The sequence below is a fragment of the Triturus cristatus genome, chromosome 9, assembly GCF_964204655.1.
Source record: "Triturus cristatus chromosome 9, aTriCri1.1, whole genome shotgun sequence".
NCBI classification, from domain to species: domain Eukaryota; kingdom Metazoa; phylum Chordata; class Amphibia; order Caudata; family Salamandridae; genus Triturus; species Triturus cristatus.
Window position 1 is genome coordinate 907611227 of NC_140592.1, and position 14994 is coordinate 907626220.

The following is a 14994-nucleotide window of genomic DNA, read 5'->3' on the forward strand; positions in this document are numbered from 1 at the left end:
ATTGAAAGGTTTTTCCAGTCAATCCTTAATGCTACCAACGTTGTTAAGAATATTTTTTGTGATCGTTTATACATGGTTTATATGGATTTTATCAACTGGAAATATATTTATATTAAAGGTACAGAAATTACTAACCTATTTCTCTGGAGTTCTTGCTTCTTATTGATCCTGTATTTTCAGTAAGATAAATTGATATAGTACAATTTCATAGTACTTAAGCTTTAAAAAACAAATCTGACATTGGAACATTTGGACATTTAACACTTTTTAATTTCAGTAGTACAAGAATACACTGGAAATTACGTGTACAGTGAAGCTGGTTGATAAACTGGTCAAGAAGAAAAGCACTGAAAAGGAAACATTGCCTTTGCATCAACCAAGATTCATAAATTATACAGCCATTTACAAAAAAACTATCCGACAAATTACTTCTTCAAGAAAATACTTTCTCTACACAAAGTCTCATTAACCAAAGTGCAAATAATTACAAGAATAGAGATTTTGTTTACCAATCCTTTCAATATAAAACAGTACAGCATATCTTGGAAAGAAATGAAGTGCTTAATATTAAACTTCTGGAATGTATCGCTCAATGTTTAAATTTCAAATGTTGCGTTAACAAAGGGCCCTTTACTCCTGTGATGTAATAAAGCATTGCAGTATATAGCAAAACACTTAAGGGAGTTCTATTAAGTTTATTTAAGGGTGGTCAAATTGATCTTAGGGCTAGTTCTTTAAAAAATATAAGAGCAGTATTTAACTACAAAGCATAGCAATATTGAAATATGGTACATGTTGACTGCATCACCAAAACTATTAATGGTTTTTACAGTATTTACAGCATCATTATCACCACATTTATTTGAATGTTGGAAGCAGGAAAGCAAATGAGATTCCTCAGAAAACCACCTGAAGACTGCTCTAGAATCTCTTTTGCAATACGCTGCTCTTCAGTGTTCTGGTAAAGAAGAATTCAGATATGGCGACCATTGTGTGTTTTCACACGTGGGCCGAACGTTTACGCTGAGTTTGTAATAAAACAATTTTGTGTGTGGATTCTACCCTGATATGTTAAATGCTTTTACACCACAGCGCTCAGAATCCAAAGAATTCTCTCCATGACTTGAAAAGAAATTTAGACCAAAGATAATGGATTTAAATAAAAATATATGCTCATATCTGGTCATTATCATTAGGTCAGCTATTCTAAATAAAGGATGGTAAACCATGAACAGCTAAAATTCCTCAATTACAGCTCTAAATTTCAATTGGCCAGACAATTTCAACAGTTTTTACTCCTAACAATTTTTTCTGCCTTGTGCTTGAAAGTAAACAAACTGCCGGTGGAAGGTTTCAAAATATTCCTTTGATTTGAACAGAGCAAAGCATTGTTTTGTGGCAGAGATGTTACAAAAATGGGGAAAAATTATCTTAACTTAACAGTCAGAAATGTCACAATATTCATTGACAACCACTATAGGTATCTGTAAAAATGTGACATAATTTGCAAGCTTACAGTTTTTTAATTTCTTCCAGAACCCCAGGGAGTCAAATATTTCTACTATTATGTGAAGTGCAGTGGTTCAAGAATCACACACTGTATACATAAACAGTTTCAATGGGACAGTTTAAACTTTGCTTACACAAAAAAAGATTCTGCACATGAACCCCACTATATGTCAAAATTTCAGCAATATTTTCTGTTAATTTCTATGTCCATCTCTGCAAGAGCATTTTCAACAAATTAGATGGGAACATTTTGATTTTTTTAGGATTATTTCTGAGTTCGGTCTTCTTTTTCTTTCAAATGTAGTGAAGTTCTGCCCACAAGAAGCCATTAAAAACATAGTGTTAAAGTTTCACTGGCCAGTGGCACCACTTACATGTACTTTTGAAGCCTTTTGAGAATCATGGTCTAAATTATCTTAAGCTGAACATTTTTGATTCCAAAACTATAATTGTCTCAAAGTTGCTTCCAGCTTTTAAAAAAGACTATGTATTGAGGCTTCGTTTCATATTGAACATGACCACCGTTCCTAAAAAGTGCATTTAATGATAAGGGCAAATGATATTTATGAATACATGGGTGAATAATCAAACATTGCACTAAGGAATGTGGCACCCTATTGTATGCTTTATTAGAAGGAAAATAAACAGTTTTATGGAGGGTGCTTTATTTGTTTTCACTAACATAGTATATACATTAATTTATTTTAGTTTGGTTGCCGGTCATATCAGTCATACTCCAAATGATCCCTTTTGCACTCAAATTTCAACATTAGGTCAATGGATTAGTAAACTACAACTACAATATCTCGTTTTCTAGACAAAATGTTGGCACTCTATAAAGTCTGTCATGTGTGAAATGACCCCAAATGTTCTAGCTGATATTTTTCGGTAAAGCTACAAACAATACCCCTTTGATGTTGCCACAATTTACTGACTCTGATAACCAAAGTTTAAACGTGACAAAAAACATGCATTTTCAAAATGCTTTTAGGTATGACCAAATTTCCTTCGATAAGACATTCAAACATTAGTTGAGGAAGGCCTGAGGGTGATTGAGTTTGCATTGATTATTCTATTCACTGACGCAAATGTCTGCCTTAAATGCTCATTGTTTCTAACCTGGTCTGTATTCTCAAATATACCTAATTGCCATGAAGCTACCACTGGAAAAATAAGTCATTTTTGTCTGATGACAATTTCAGATTTTTCAGGGAAAATATTGTGTTTTTTTGTAGGATCTAAAGATTGTAAGATTCTGTCACAGGTTTAACATTTTGGGCAGAAAATTCTAAATTCTGAATAGTTCAGTCAAAAAATGTGAATAAACTGTTTGGATCCCATTTGTAATTCTAGACTATTGGCAAAAACACAACAGAACTTCCACAGCAGTTCACGGATTCCAATGGTTCTTCTCACAGGTCAGCTGTATCTTGTAAAATTAAAAGATAGATATGTCACTTTGGCGGAACATTGAAGAGCAGTGTTTATTGGTTCATCAAAATGTTGGAATTCAAAACTGAGTCTTGTTATGGCACGTTAGGTAATGAATAACCAGATGGATGAAACTAATTGTTGTTTCAACACATTTGGATTACAGAAGGTATTACTTTTGCCCTTTTTACTCCAGTGTAACCAGTGGTTAATAGTACTCCAGATAAAAACAACTTATTGGAGGTAAATATATTTTCAACACCAAAGAATAAATAAACATATGAGCTAGATTTACAATAGCTTTGTACACATATATACACATAAAATATAACCTAATAAGTGCTATATCTTTCTTTTGGGTTCATATCTACCTGTAAAAATATTCTTCTGGTGTGTGTTTGTAAACATATCAGGAATTCCTTTTTTCAAAAATGGTCCTACATAGAGATACTGCAGTGCATGTTCCACTTGCCTTACTTTATCAAATATTAAATTCAGGAGCTCTTCAATTAAATCTTGCAAAATGCCATTTACAGTAGGTATACCAAAGAGGCTGAGATATGTTGTTAACAACATTTCCAGAATTCCATTATAACTTTTTTCATTAAACTTAAGGTAAGATATAGAGTATCGAAAAGGTGCAATCCATCCATTATTCTGAAGCTTTCTACCATTTGTTTTTTCAATGCAATTTTATGTTTTCAGGGCATAAAATAAATATATGATTGTTCCATCCTTCCATTTGCTTTTTAATTTAATTTTATGTTTTCAGGGTAAAACATAAATATTTGATCGTTCTATCCTTCCTATTGCTACAGAATGAAAGGAAACAGGTCTCTTATTCACATAAAGTCTTTGAAAATTGCAACAGGTCTAATTTGCATTTAAAGAAGGAAATCTTTTAGACGTGTTTGGCCAATTCATAAATATGTCTGACTTACACCTTTGCATATGGTGCAATTGCGAGTAAGACTTCACAATGAATGCTCACACCTATTTTCTAGTATTATATTGGTCTATTATGACCTAGGTATTGTATTGTGTTTGTGAACAGCCACTAAATTCAGACTACGTGGGTGTTTACCTCATTTACAAAGGACTTTCCTGATCAGTGTCCACTGGCCTAAAATAAGTTCTGATCTATTTGTTCACCTTATATGTATGAAGGCGAACATACATAGATTGTATGGCTTTTTGAATCAGATATAAACTATTCAAGTGCAAGTTCCAACTTTTCTCTGTATAAGTCAGGTTTATGTCTGGCAAAAATTGTAAATTCAGACATAAGTGTTTTACCAACAATACAATTAGGATTTATAAATATGGCATAACCACACTTTTCTGACACAAATAGCTAAGGGCCTGATTACGACTTTGGCACAGTTGTGCCAGCTCTCTACCGGCACTGCTGCGCCAAAGCCACGCAAGGACTGCCCACCTGATTACAAGTTCAACTTGTGCAGTCAGACGGTCCTTTTGCCTTTCCCGATGTGAATGGCAAAAATGTTCCAGCATGGCATGGACTATGAGTGGAACTGAGGGTGCAAAATGCATCCCCGTGGCGATGAGGCATGGGGGCCTTGTAGCGCCCCCTTTGTTCCTCCGCCATCAGCCTTTTCGTGGTAGGCTCACCGCCACGAAATGTCTGGCAGTGAGACAAACTCATAAAATGCCCGGTTGGACTGCACCAGTCCCGCTGAGCATATTGCATTGCTCATCCACTGCACCACTGTTCTCTGGCACAGTTGGCGGTCCACCGCTCGAATGACTCCGAGTCATATACCAGCAGACGGAAAACATCACTACCGTGAGACTGGCGGTACATGGACTGCCTGACTCATAATCTGGCCTTTATTCTTTTCATGCTAACACTGGACTGCAGAATGTCTCAATGTTGTTGATGCAGTAAACATTTTTAAATAGAATCCCCTATTTGCCTGAGACACATATGTAGTGGCTGCTTACATTGGTTTTCTCCCAGCTAGCAGAACCCACACATGCTTTCAGGTCAATAATATGTGATTTTTCATTCATCTATGCAACTATAGGTCTGTGCCACTCTACTGAGGTTCCCTTTTGCCCACCCGCCTTTCCTCCCTGGCATAGGGAAAGGAAGCTTCATTGAACAAAAATCACTTTTTTATTTCCTTAGACGACACCTAGTATAGCCTCGGCGATAAACCAGTCCCCACCAAAGGCTCCCTTTAAGTTTCGTCTGAAATAAGGTTAATGAGCACATTTATTTCAGCACATCTTGTCTTTTCCAATTCTACATTCAATGAGAGCAAACACAGTAAGTAGAAATGGAACACACACGCTGCTGCTCTGCGTGCCCTGTACCGTGGAAAGATTACTTCCTAAACCTTTTAATGATTGAATTCCATTTGGCAGACTAAAAATTAAGCTCCTGCAAAAATCTTGTGTTACAGCTCCCTGCAGCTGCTTTCCAAGCCCTTGGATACACAATGCAATCAGCACGATATTTATGGCTTCTTGCTGCAAAATTTGGCATTGCAGTGAGATGAGCATACTGTATCTGGATCAGATCATTGCTGACAAACCATGTATCTCTGATCTTGTAGGCTTAAAATGTCCTCTTCTGAACTGCAGCTCTGACATTGGCACATTCTCATAGCTGGGTCAATCATTAGCGCGTTAGCTCTCCTCTTACTTCGACACTGTGGTGCCTTCAAGAGCTTCACAAGTAGTCTGGAGAAGGAGTCCTCTCCTTTACCAAACATCACAGCTGGGGAGCTTGTTAGCCAGGTGTAAAGACATAATAAAACAAGCATCAACACTTTCAAAGCATTAATCCAGAAACATTGATCCAGAAATTGAATATCTGGTTGCCAAAACCAGTATAAAACAGGCACATTTTCTATAAATTGAATTCAAGGTTCTTATTCGCTAAATACTTGCCCATTGATTTTACAAATACATTGATACACACAATGCTTCACTTATGGCTACCAAATGATTATCTAAAGCAGTTACCTTTACACAGCCACCCTTAGCTATATATATTTGGCTAACACTTTTATTGTGTTGATGGCAGATTTTGTAATTCAATGGCTTGCTGAGGGCTGGCAGCGGCAGTCCTGAGCACAACAACACAGGCTGCCTGTTTCCGCATGTCAGCATTGTTCTCCATTCACAGTAGTCTCAGAAAGTGAAAGCGTACACCACGCCGACCACCACAATGTTCCCAATGGTGGCTATTATGGCAATCCATAGCAATATAGCATCATTCGAGGAATGGGTTGTCTCTTCCGGTGGACTGGGAGCTGAGGCCGCGGCATGAACGTTGGCCGATGAGTTGAAGAGTGAGTAATCCGTACCAAATTCTTCATTTGGAGAATCCATAAATGCCCCTCCCAAGACAGGAAGCTGTGAAGAAGAGTTTGATAACATTAGGCATTGTTTGTTTTTTGATAGCATATCATGAATATTCAATTAACATTTACACAAGAGATTTGAATGCTAAATATTACTATTTGTTAGACGTGGACGAGCCACTGAAGACTGAATCTTGCTTCAAGCCAAGTGCCTGGCTCTGGCTCAACTCAAAGTCCTCTTGGAGGTTCGAGTAAAAGAAAAAAAAACCTCCCCTCTTTCAATCTGAGCCTAAAGTATATATATATGCATTGCATTATTCCTCCTGTGAGTTGCCGTGTGATCCGTCACCAAATAAAATCCAATATTACCCCAGTGGGTGGTTAGGCAACCTTCAAGTCTTCCGCAGCACCTTATTGCCTCCAAATTTTGTTCTTGTGCAATGCACTTCTAATACCAGCAGGCCGTGCGAGTGGCCACGCCCACTGGGGCAGATATCGGAGCGGTTATCAGGTGCATTCAAATTGCTGTTGTGTGTCTGCCATGCCATAGCCCATTGAAAAAGTGCCGGAGAACGAAACGTGTCTGGGCACAGATACTGATTTGCGTTTGGGCATTTTCATCTAGGCCTTTTAGCGGCAGCCTCCATTAAATAGTCAAGCAAGATTTACTTTTGTGGGCCTCTCCTTTTGCAGGTGACTTTTGCGGAGTAATATAGTATGGCTGACCTGAGCCGTGGACTGAGCCCCGCTGCACGTTTGCCAGACCTGCGGAGCCCCCAACCGGGGGAACTGTCATGCTGGACAAGAGCGAATTTTGGAGGCAATAAAGTGCTGCGGGGGACTTGAAGGTTGCCTAACCACCCACTGGGGTAATATTGGGTTTTATTTGGTGATGGATCACACGGCAACTCACAGGAGGAATAATGCAAAGGACTTCTAATACCAGCAGGCCGTGCGAGCGGCCATGCCCACTGGGGCAGGTATCGGAGCGGTTATCAGGGTCATTCAAATTTCTGTTGATGGAGCAAGTTTTCGTGAAAAAGAAACTTGCTTGGAAGCAATCCTCTCAAATAGTGTATAATATCGTAATCAATCTGTTTGTGAATACTAATATCGCATTACACATATTATACTGTATCTAGGGGATGCTTGCCTATGTGTATTACTAACAAGTAACCCGAGTGCCTAAAAATGGCTGCCAATAACGCGGGATTTCCAATGCGCATGCGTCTACTGCATCTACGTAGTAGACGCGGTCTTTTGGGGGGAAACTTTGCAGCTGCGCAATAGCACTAAATATGACCGCTTGAAACTCACATGTTAACCCATATGCTACTGCTTAAACTAAACTTGTAAGTTCTATTAAACACTAATGTGAAAGATTAAATTAAGTAATTAGGGATAGAGTAGAGATAAGTGGTATAAAGTGAGATCATTTGTTTCTGTATTCTAATGTGTCTTTTTCTGACTTTATTATTAGTCTATATTTGGGCCTCGGAGGGTGACTGAAATCCCTACCTATCTGATGTTCATGCAGGCGCACAGGAACCTGCTGAAACCCTATGATGGCACCAATTGAAACCCAGCCAAGGCCTCACTGGACTAAAAACGCCTGGGAAACAGAACTACTGACCCAGAGGAAGGAAGAACATTAGAATATTGTATCAAATATATATTGATCATAACGTGAAATGCGGGTGGGAATAAAACTTGAGAGAACAAATTAAGGGGCGGGAACATAGAACAAGGGACCCTCATGGAGTGATTGCATCTGGTATGGTGTGATGACCTCCTCCCCTTGCCTTGCCCAATCAAGAATAGGGGTTTTCACAGAGATTGAAACATTGGGGGGTGGAACATGCAACTAAATTGGTATAATAAGTGAGTTTAGTTAGAAGTTGGAAGCGGACCTGACCGCCATTGAGCAGACTGCTACTATTCTCGATGGATAACTGATGACTTGTCATCAGACACCAGGAATTGCCACAGACTCTTTGCTGTTTCCAGACTCCTGAGACCCTGTTTGGGAGAGTGAGATTCTGATCGAAATCCCATCATCTAGATGGAAAGTTTCGGAAGAAACTATCCGAGGAGTATAGTGCCAGAGCGGGGTGCGACGCAGGCGTTGCACTTAGAAGAGGTCACCTTCCCGGTTCTGAACCTGTCCTGATTTTCATCTCCCGTCTTGACTTGGGAGACCCTCACCGACTCTTTGGCCAAAGGATTGGTAATCGCACAATTCTAGGTAATTATAATTCTGTGTTGTATGTCCATGTACTGCTCGCTGTTCTCTCTCTCTTCAGGTACCGTCATCATTGATCTATTCTTGTGACTTGGCATGTACTTGATTTTCAATCTTATGAAAAGGTGGTTACTGTAATTGATTCTGACTCACAAAATTATTGATTTAGATAAAGGTTTTAAAACTTCTTGAGTCTGTGGTTATTCAAAGGTAAAAGTTAATGTAATTTTCTACCTTAAACTAACTCAGCAACCTGATTCATTGAGTAAAGAAAAATTATTGACAAGGAGATCGAGTTGGTAAGATTTGGTAAAGGTGAATATCAAATTACAAGTGAACACAAAATTGATGCCAGCGGGGTTTTTACTAGCTTACTTGTATGAATGTTATGGGTCCAGGTGAGTATATGGTATGTGTGAGTAACCCGAACTGGTAACCTGCTCCATCACTATTGTGTGCCCGCCATGCCATAGCCCATTGAAAAAGTGCAGGAGCACGAAATGCGTCTAGGCACAGATACTGATTTGCATTTGGGCATTTTCATCTAGGACTTTTCTTTTAGCGGCAGCCTCCATTAAATATTCAAGCAAAATTTACTTGTGTGGGCCTCCCCTTTTGCGGGTGACTTTCGCGGTGTAATATATATATATTTTTCAGATGAATATTTTTGGCCATACTCTCTGTGTGGGAATGTAAATGAAAGATGGAGGACAGAGTTTCTGTCTCCATAGTCATTAGGGTTTTTTTATATATAAACAAACTTTTGCACTATTTACGCCTAATGAGTTTTAGAGGCTATTTTGGTAAACACTTTTAGGATGTCATATGATTAGCGCAGCGTACATCAGCCCACTGGGGCAACATTGAATGGATGTACGAATTGAATCCAGACCAACTTAGAATGTACTGTATTGAGGTAACCTAATTTATGGAGCCAACAAGATGCACAATCCTTTATAAATTATTATAATTTTTTTAAAACACATGTACATTTGGCTCATTTTAGCACAGATGTGATGTTTAATTGATATTGATGTTTTTATGTATTTAAAGGGATCTTAATATTTATTGAACATGAGTATGTATTTATATATTTATATAGTTACTGATGAATGAAAGTGATAATATGTTTGGATTGTGCACAGTACCTCTTCTAAATAGTGGGAAGTAGATTTTAAAGCGGAACTTTTCGCTGTCTATTGATTTGTGCAGATGATGTCATTTCCTGCTGTGTTGCCCTTTAAATGCTGCTCATTCCCACAGCAACGCGTCATGTGATCAAGGCCCGAGTGGGGGTCGAAACGCGTCATGACGGACAGGCTTGACAAATACGCAATAAAGTAAAACTTGATTGGCACTGATGTCTGGGTCCGCTCTCCGTCTTTTCCTACCCGTGGGAGGCAGAGACTATTTTTTTATTTATTTTTTTATTTGCCAGTACAAAAAACAAAAAAAGGAAAAGATTACAATATGTATTACAAAATGGCACCCATCCCCCACCCCACAAAAAGAGAAAAAAAACTTGCGTATGATTATGAGAAAAGAAAGAACACAGAGAACAGGAAGAGAAAAAGAAAAGAAAAGAAAAAAAAGAAAAAAAAAGAAAACAGGAGACGAGGAAAAGCGCATACATTATCCTGACTGTACAAGCCAAAGACTCATTTTTTGCCATAGCTCTAGTCCCTTCTTCCGTCCCCTTCTTCCTTTCTGTGCATATATAGCGATTTCTAAGTTGTATGTGGCAATAAAACGGGCTAACCAATGTGAGAACGCTGGGGGCTCCGGATCTAACCAGGAGGAGGCCACACACAGCCTCCAGACAGCCATGGCAATAAAAATTAAGCCATCTCTTTTCAGCTGGGAGGTCTCGATCTGTGTTCCTAGCAAGATAATGGTAGGATTCAAAATTATGGGCTGAGTTGTAACTTCCCTTAAGAATTCCTGTATTCTGTTTAAAGTGATGGAAAGTTTTAAACATGTAGCGAAGATATGGATAGAGTTGGCCCCGTATTCCGCACATCTTGGACAGAGGGTGCCTTGGCCTTGGCCAGTGCCCCACTTCGCGATCTTACTAGGGGTGAGATATAGAAAAAATAGTTTTAAAATGTTGGGACTGTAGTTTAGCTGAAATTAGAATGTTCTGTGAAAGGGAGAGTGAATTAAAAAAAGTGGTATTAGAAGTGTCAATTTTGCTGGACCATTTATCGGCTATGTTCTGTAGGTCGTCGGGGGTCTGTCTATTTATTATGTTATATAACGAGACTTGCTTACGTATGATGTTAAGTATGTCAATTTCCCTGAAGCCAGAAGGCCCACCTGCCTTCCTAGACAAAAAGTCAGATACACAGTAGTATTTAAAAGCGTCTTCATATTTGAGTTTAAACCTAGTCAGTAGCTCCGAAAAAGGGACCATCCCTTCACAGGTAACAAGGTCTCCTAATTTCAGTATGCCGGCCTTGTGCCAGTCTGAAAAGTAAGCCCTACAGAATATAGCAGGTAGGTTGACATTGTTTAGTGTAGAAGTGTAAAAGTTAAGTCTACCCAGCCCAAAAAGTTTACGGATGCTGCGAAAGGTTTTAAAGGAGTTTAGTAGTGTCTTATTTATTTATTTTATTTATTTATTAGCTTATATAGCGCTGGAATCGACTCCAATGGAGTATCTCTGCGCTTTTCGGTAGTCGGTAAAACAAGGATAAGATGATGGAGAGGCTAGATCTCATTCTTAAACAGCACTGTTTTAAGGAGTTTCCTGTAGGTAAGATGTTCCTTGCATTGTCTTAATGATAAAGGAAGTTTATTCCACAATGTGGGGCCTGTAGTAGATAAAGCTTTATTCCCATGTCTGGCTTTTTTTGCACGAGGGATCACCAAGAGGAGATTATTACTAGATCTTAGTGATCGGAGCGGAATGTAGGGAACAAATTTGTTTTGTAGATAAACAGGCCCTTGACCATTTATGCATTTGTGGATAAGGCAACATATCTTAAATTTTATCCTCTGACGGATCGACAGCCAGTGTAGCTGATCCAGGAGGGGTTTGGAGGCAGTTCTGGGGGGGACATTAAGGACAAGGCGAGCTGCCGTGTTCTGAATGACCTGCAGTTTATTCAAAACACTTTCGTTAGCAGAAAGAAGCAGGCCATTACAGTAGTCAATCCTACTTAAAATCAAGGTCTGGACCAAGGTTCTCTTACAGGAATCTGGCAGGAGGGGAAAGATTTTCCGTAGCAAACTAATAGTGTGAAAACAGATTCCTGAAGTGTAATTGACATGTTGTTTGAAAAGCAAGTCCTGATCCAGACGAATCCCAAGGTTCTTCACAACCTGTTTCGGTTCAGGAACAATTCCCAGATCAGGCGGCCACCAGTCAGGGGTCCACAACATTTTTGCCTCACCAAACAACATTACTTCCGTTTTACTGACATTACACTGGAGAAAGTTGGAAGACATCCAGCGAGCCACTGCCTTCATGCCAGCAGAAAAGGAATTCTTCACCTCAGCGGAGAGGGTTTTGAAGGGAAAGAGAAGCTGGGTGTCATCAGCGTACGACACTGGAATGAAACCATATCTTCTCATCAATCTAGCCAATGGTGCCACATATATATTAAAAAGGGTTGGGCTCAAACAGGAGCCCTGGGGCACCCCCTTAGAAATCTCAATCTCCGCTGAGTGGTAGGAGTCCATAATAACCCTCTGGGAACGATTATGGAGAAAGCTTTCCAGCCATTCGATGGCCCTATCCTTGATACCAGCGTTCGATAACCGTTCAATAAGGATGGTATGTGAAACGGTATCGAACGCTGCTGAAAGATCCAAGAGCACAAGGATTACTGAAAAGCCCCTGTCCTGATACATCTGTAGGTCATCTGTGACAGACAGAAGAGTAGACTCCGTACTGTGTTTGGGCCTAAACCCTGACTGAGAATAGTCCAAGGCCCCCACAAGTTCGATGTACTTGGACAAGTGGTGATTGACATGTTTCTCAGCCAGTTTCCCTAAGAATGGTAATAGGGATATAGGCCTAAGGTTGGTTAGGTCAGTCCATGGAATAGAGGTGTTTTTCCTAATGGGTCTGACCAAAGCTCGTTTCCAGTCTCTTGGCACAGTACCTGAGCTAAGTGAAAGATTGACCAATCCTTCAAATATAGGACAAAGTTGTTCGCTCAGGCCAGGTATGATCCTGGCTGGAATGTTATCATCAGGACTGCCACTTTTAATCTGAGAAGTGAGTAAAAGGGTTTCTTGTAGAGAAATAGATGGAAAGCATGTTAACATATGCTTTTCCTGCTTAGGTTCATCATCCATTTCAGATAACGCTCTATCCATGGAGACAGTTTTATTGGCGCGTATTATTTTATCATAAATAAGATCAATTTTTTTCGCAAAAAAGCATGAAATTTCCTCGCATAGCTGTTTGGAACCTAGCTCAACAGATTCACATGCTGCAGGTTTGGTAAAGGTTTGTAGGATTTGATATAAAACCCTAGAGGAGTTTCCTGCAGCTGTGATTTGGGCTGTGATATGGTTTTTGCGAGCAGTGCGAATAGCTTTATGATATGTGCGTAGTGAGTCCCAGTATTTTGTTTTATCTTCCGCCAAGTGAGAAAGTCTCCACTTTTTTTCTAGTTTTCTAGCATTGAGTTTTAGTATCCTAAGGTTATCCGAAAACCAGATTTCCTGATTCTTGGTCGGTCTGGATTTAAATCGCTTCAGAGGAGCAATTTTATCTATAGTTTGTGTAACGGCTCTATTAAATTTTTTAAGGGCAGAATCAATACATGTATGTGTGGAATAAGAGGAAAAAATAAAGTTTTTCTTAAAAGTGCCGTCATTAACTTTATGCCATTGTCTATATATCCTGGGTAATGGGGCTGGGCGGAAGGAAATATCCCTCAAATGCTGAGTACAAAATTCAACCAGGAAGTGGTCTGTCCAACTAACCTGTTTAGCAGGTGAACAGGAAATCAATGAAAAATTAGATAAAATCAAGTCCAGGGTGTGACCTGCCTGGTGTGTAGGGCCACAATTACGTTTCAGCAGTCCTAGGGTGGCCATGTCAAGTAACACTGATTGAGCTTCATTACAGTCTAACTTGTCACTATGGACATTAAAATCCCCGACCAATATAAAATCACTGTTGTTGTCAACATAAGGGGCAAGTAGCTCCATCAGTGTGCTTGAGAAATTGTTACAGGGTCCCGGGGGACGATATACTAAGGCACCCTTTATATTTTCTTTAGAAGACAGTTTTATTTGAAAAATTAATAGTTCGAGTTCAGGGGTACTTAGTTCTTCTAAGACCCGAATATCAATTTCTTGTTTGTACACTATGGCAATTCCACCACCTATTTTCGTAGGACGATCAAGTCTGGTAATTTTATAATTGTTTGGAATTCCTAAAGTTATGGCAGGAGTAGAATGTGGTTTTAACCACGTTTCAGTAAAATAACATATGTCAGGTTGTTGGGAGGAAATTAAATCCCACACCTCAGCAGTATGTTTGGGCAGCGATCTAATATTGCACAGGAAGTTTTTTAGCTCAACAGATGTCTTAAACCTCACCCTTTTGTAGTATCCGTAGGTGGTCTCCCGAAGTAGGCAGCCCCAGGTCTGTTCACCCAGCAATAGCTGAAAAGGCGTGGGGAGGCCTATAGTCTGGAGGGGTGGAGCCTCTTTTAGCAGTTCTGTGCTGTATTGTAGGACCGAGGCCCAATAGTAGAGTGTAATATTGGGAAAGGACCAACCCCCTCGCTCCTTTGGTAGACAAAGCTGCCTTAGTGCCCTCCTGGGATGGAAGTAAGCCCAAATGAACTGTGTGAAAATTTGTTGAAATTTTAACAAATTGGATTTACTGAACTCCAAGGGTATTGTACGGAAGAAATACAAGAGTTTGGGAAAATATGTCATTGTTATGACATTACATCTGCCTACAAGGGTTAGATGCAAATTGTTAATTTGTTTCAGGGCCTTTTTTGTGTGTAGTGCCAAAGGGGCTAGGTTGTCTGTAACAATTTCATCTAAGTTTGATGAAATAGAGACTCCCAAGTATTTGGCTTTAGAGACGACTCGAAAGTCAGTCCATAAAACTTGGCTGTTTATTATAATTTGGGTTTTGTTTTGGTTCAGAGCGTAGCCAGAAAGCCTCCCAAATTTTTTCGCCTCATTTTCCAGAGCCACTATGGTGTTTGAGGGGTCAGGTGAAGTGATAGCCAGGTCATCGGCATAAGCCATGATCTTAATACAGCTTCCTTGGAGGTTGACTGGAAGGATCTCGTTATTCCTCTCTATTTGTTTGATGAAGGGGTCAAGGTAAAGGGCAAACAGCAGTGGTGAGCATGGACAGCCTTGCCTAGTACCCCGGGAGATCTTAAACTGTCCGGTTAGTTGCCCGTTAACTGAGACACAGGCTGTTGGCTTAACATAGAGAGCTTGTACTGCCTGCGTGATCTTAGGTCCGAATCCCATTCTCTTTATGAC

At 39.6% G+C, this 14994-nt stretch overlaps 1 protein-coding gene across 2 annotated transcripts in view; it reads right to left on the reverse strand.

Annotated features, from left to right (window-relative positions):
* Window positions 1-271: 271 nt before the first annotated feature.
* Window positions 272-14994, reverse strand: part of C9H14orf132 (chromosome 9 C14orf132 homolog) — a 405577-nt gene continuing 390854 nt past the window's right edge. Inside the window, exon 3 of one of the 2 annotated variants that reach the window (XM_085626448.1) lies at window positions 272-6327. In XM_085626448.1, the coding sequence (XP_085482574.1) occupies window positions 6103-6327 (225 nt within the window). In that variant the 3' untranslated portion in view covers window positions 272-6102. The remainder of the gene's footprint in view (window positions 6328-14994) is intronic. The other variant, XM_085626449.1, reaches the window with a different exon arrangement.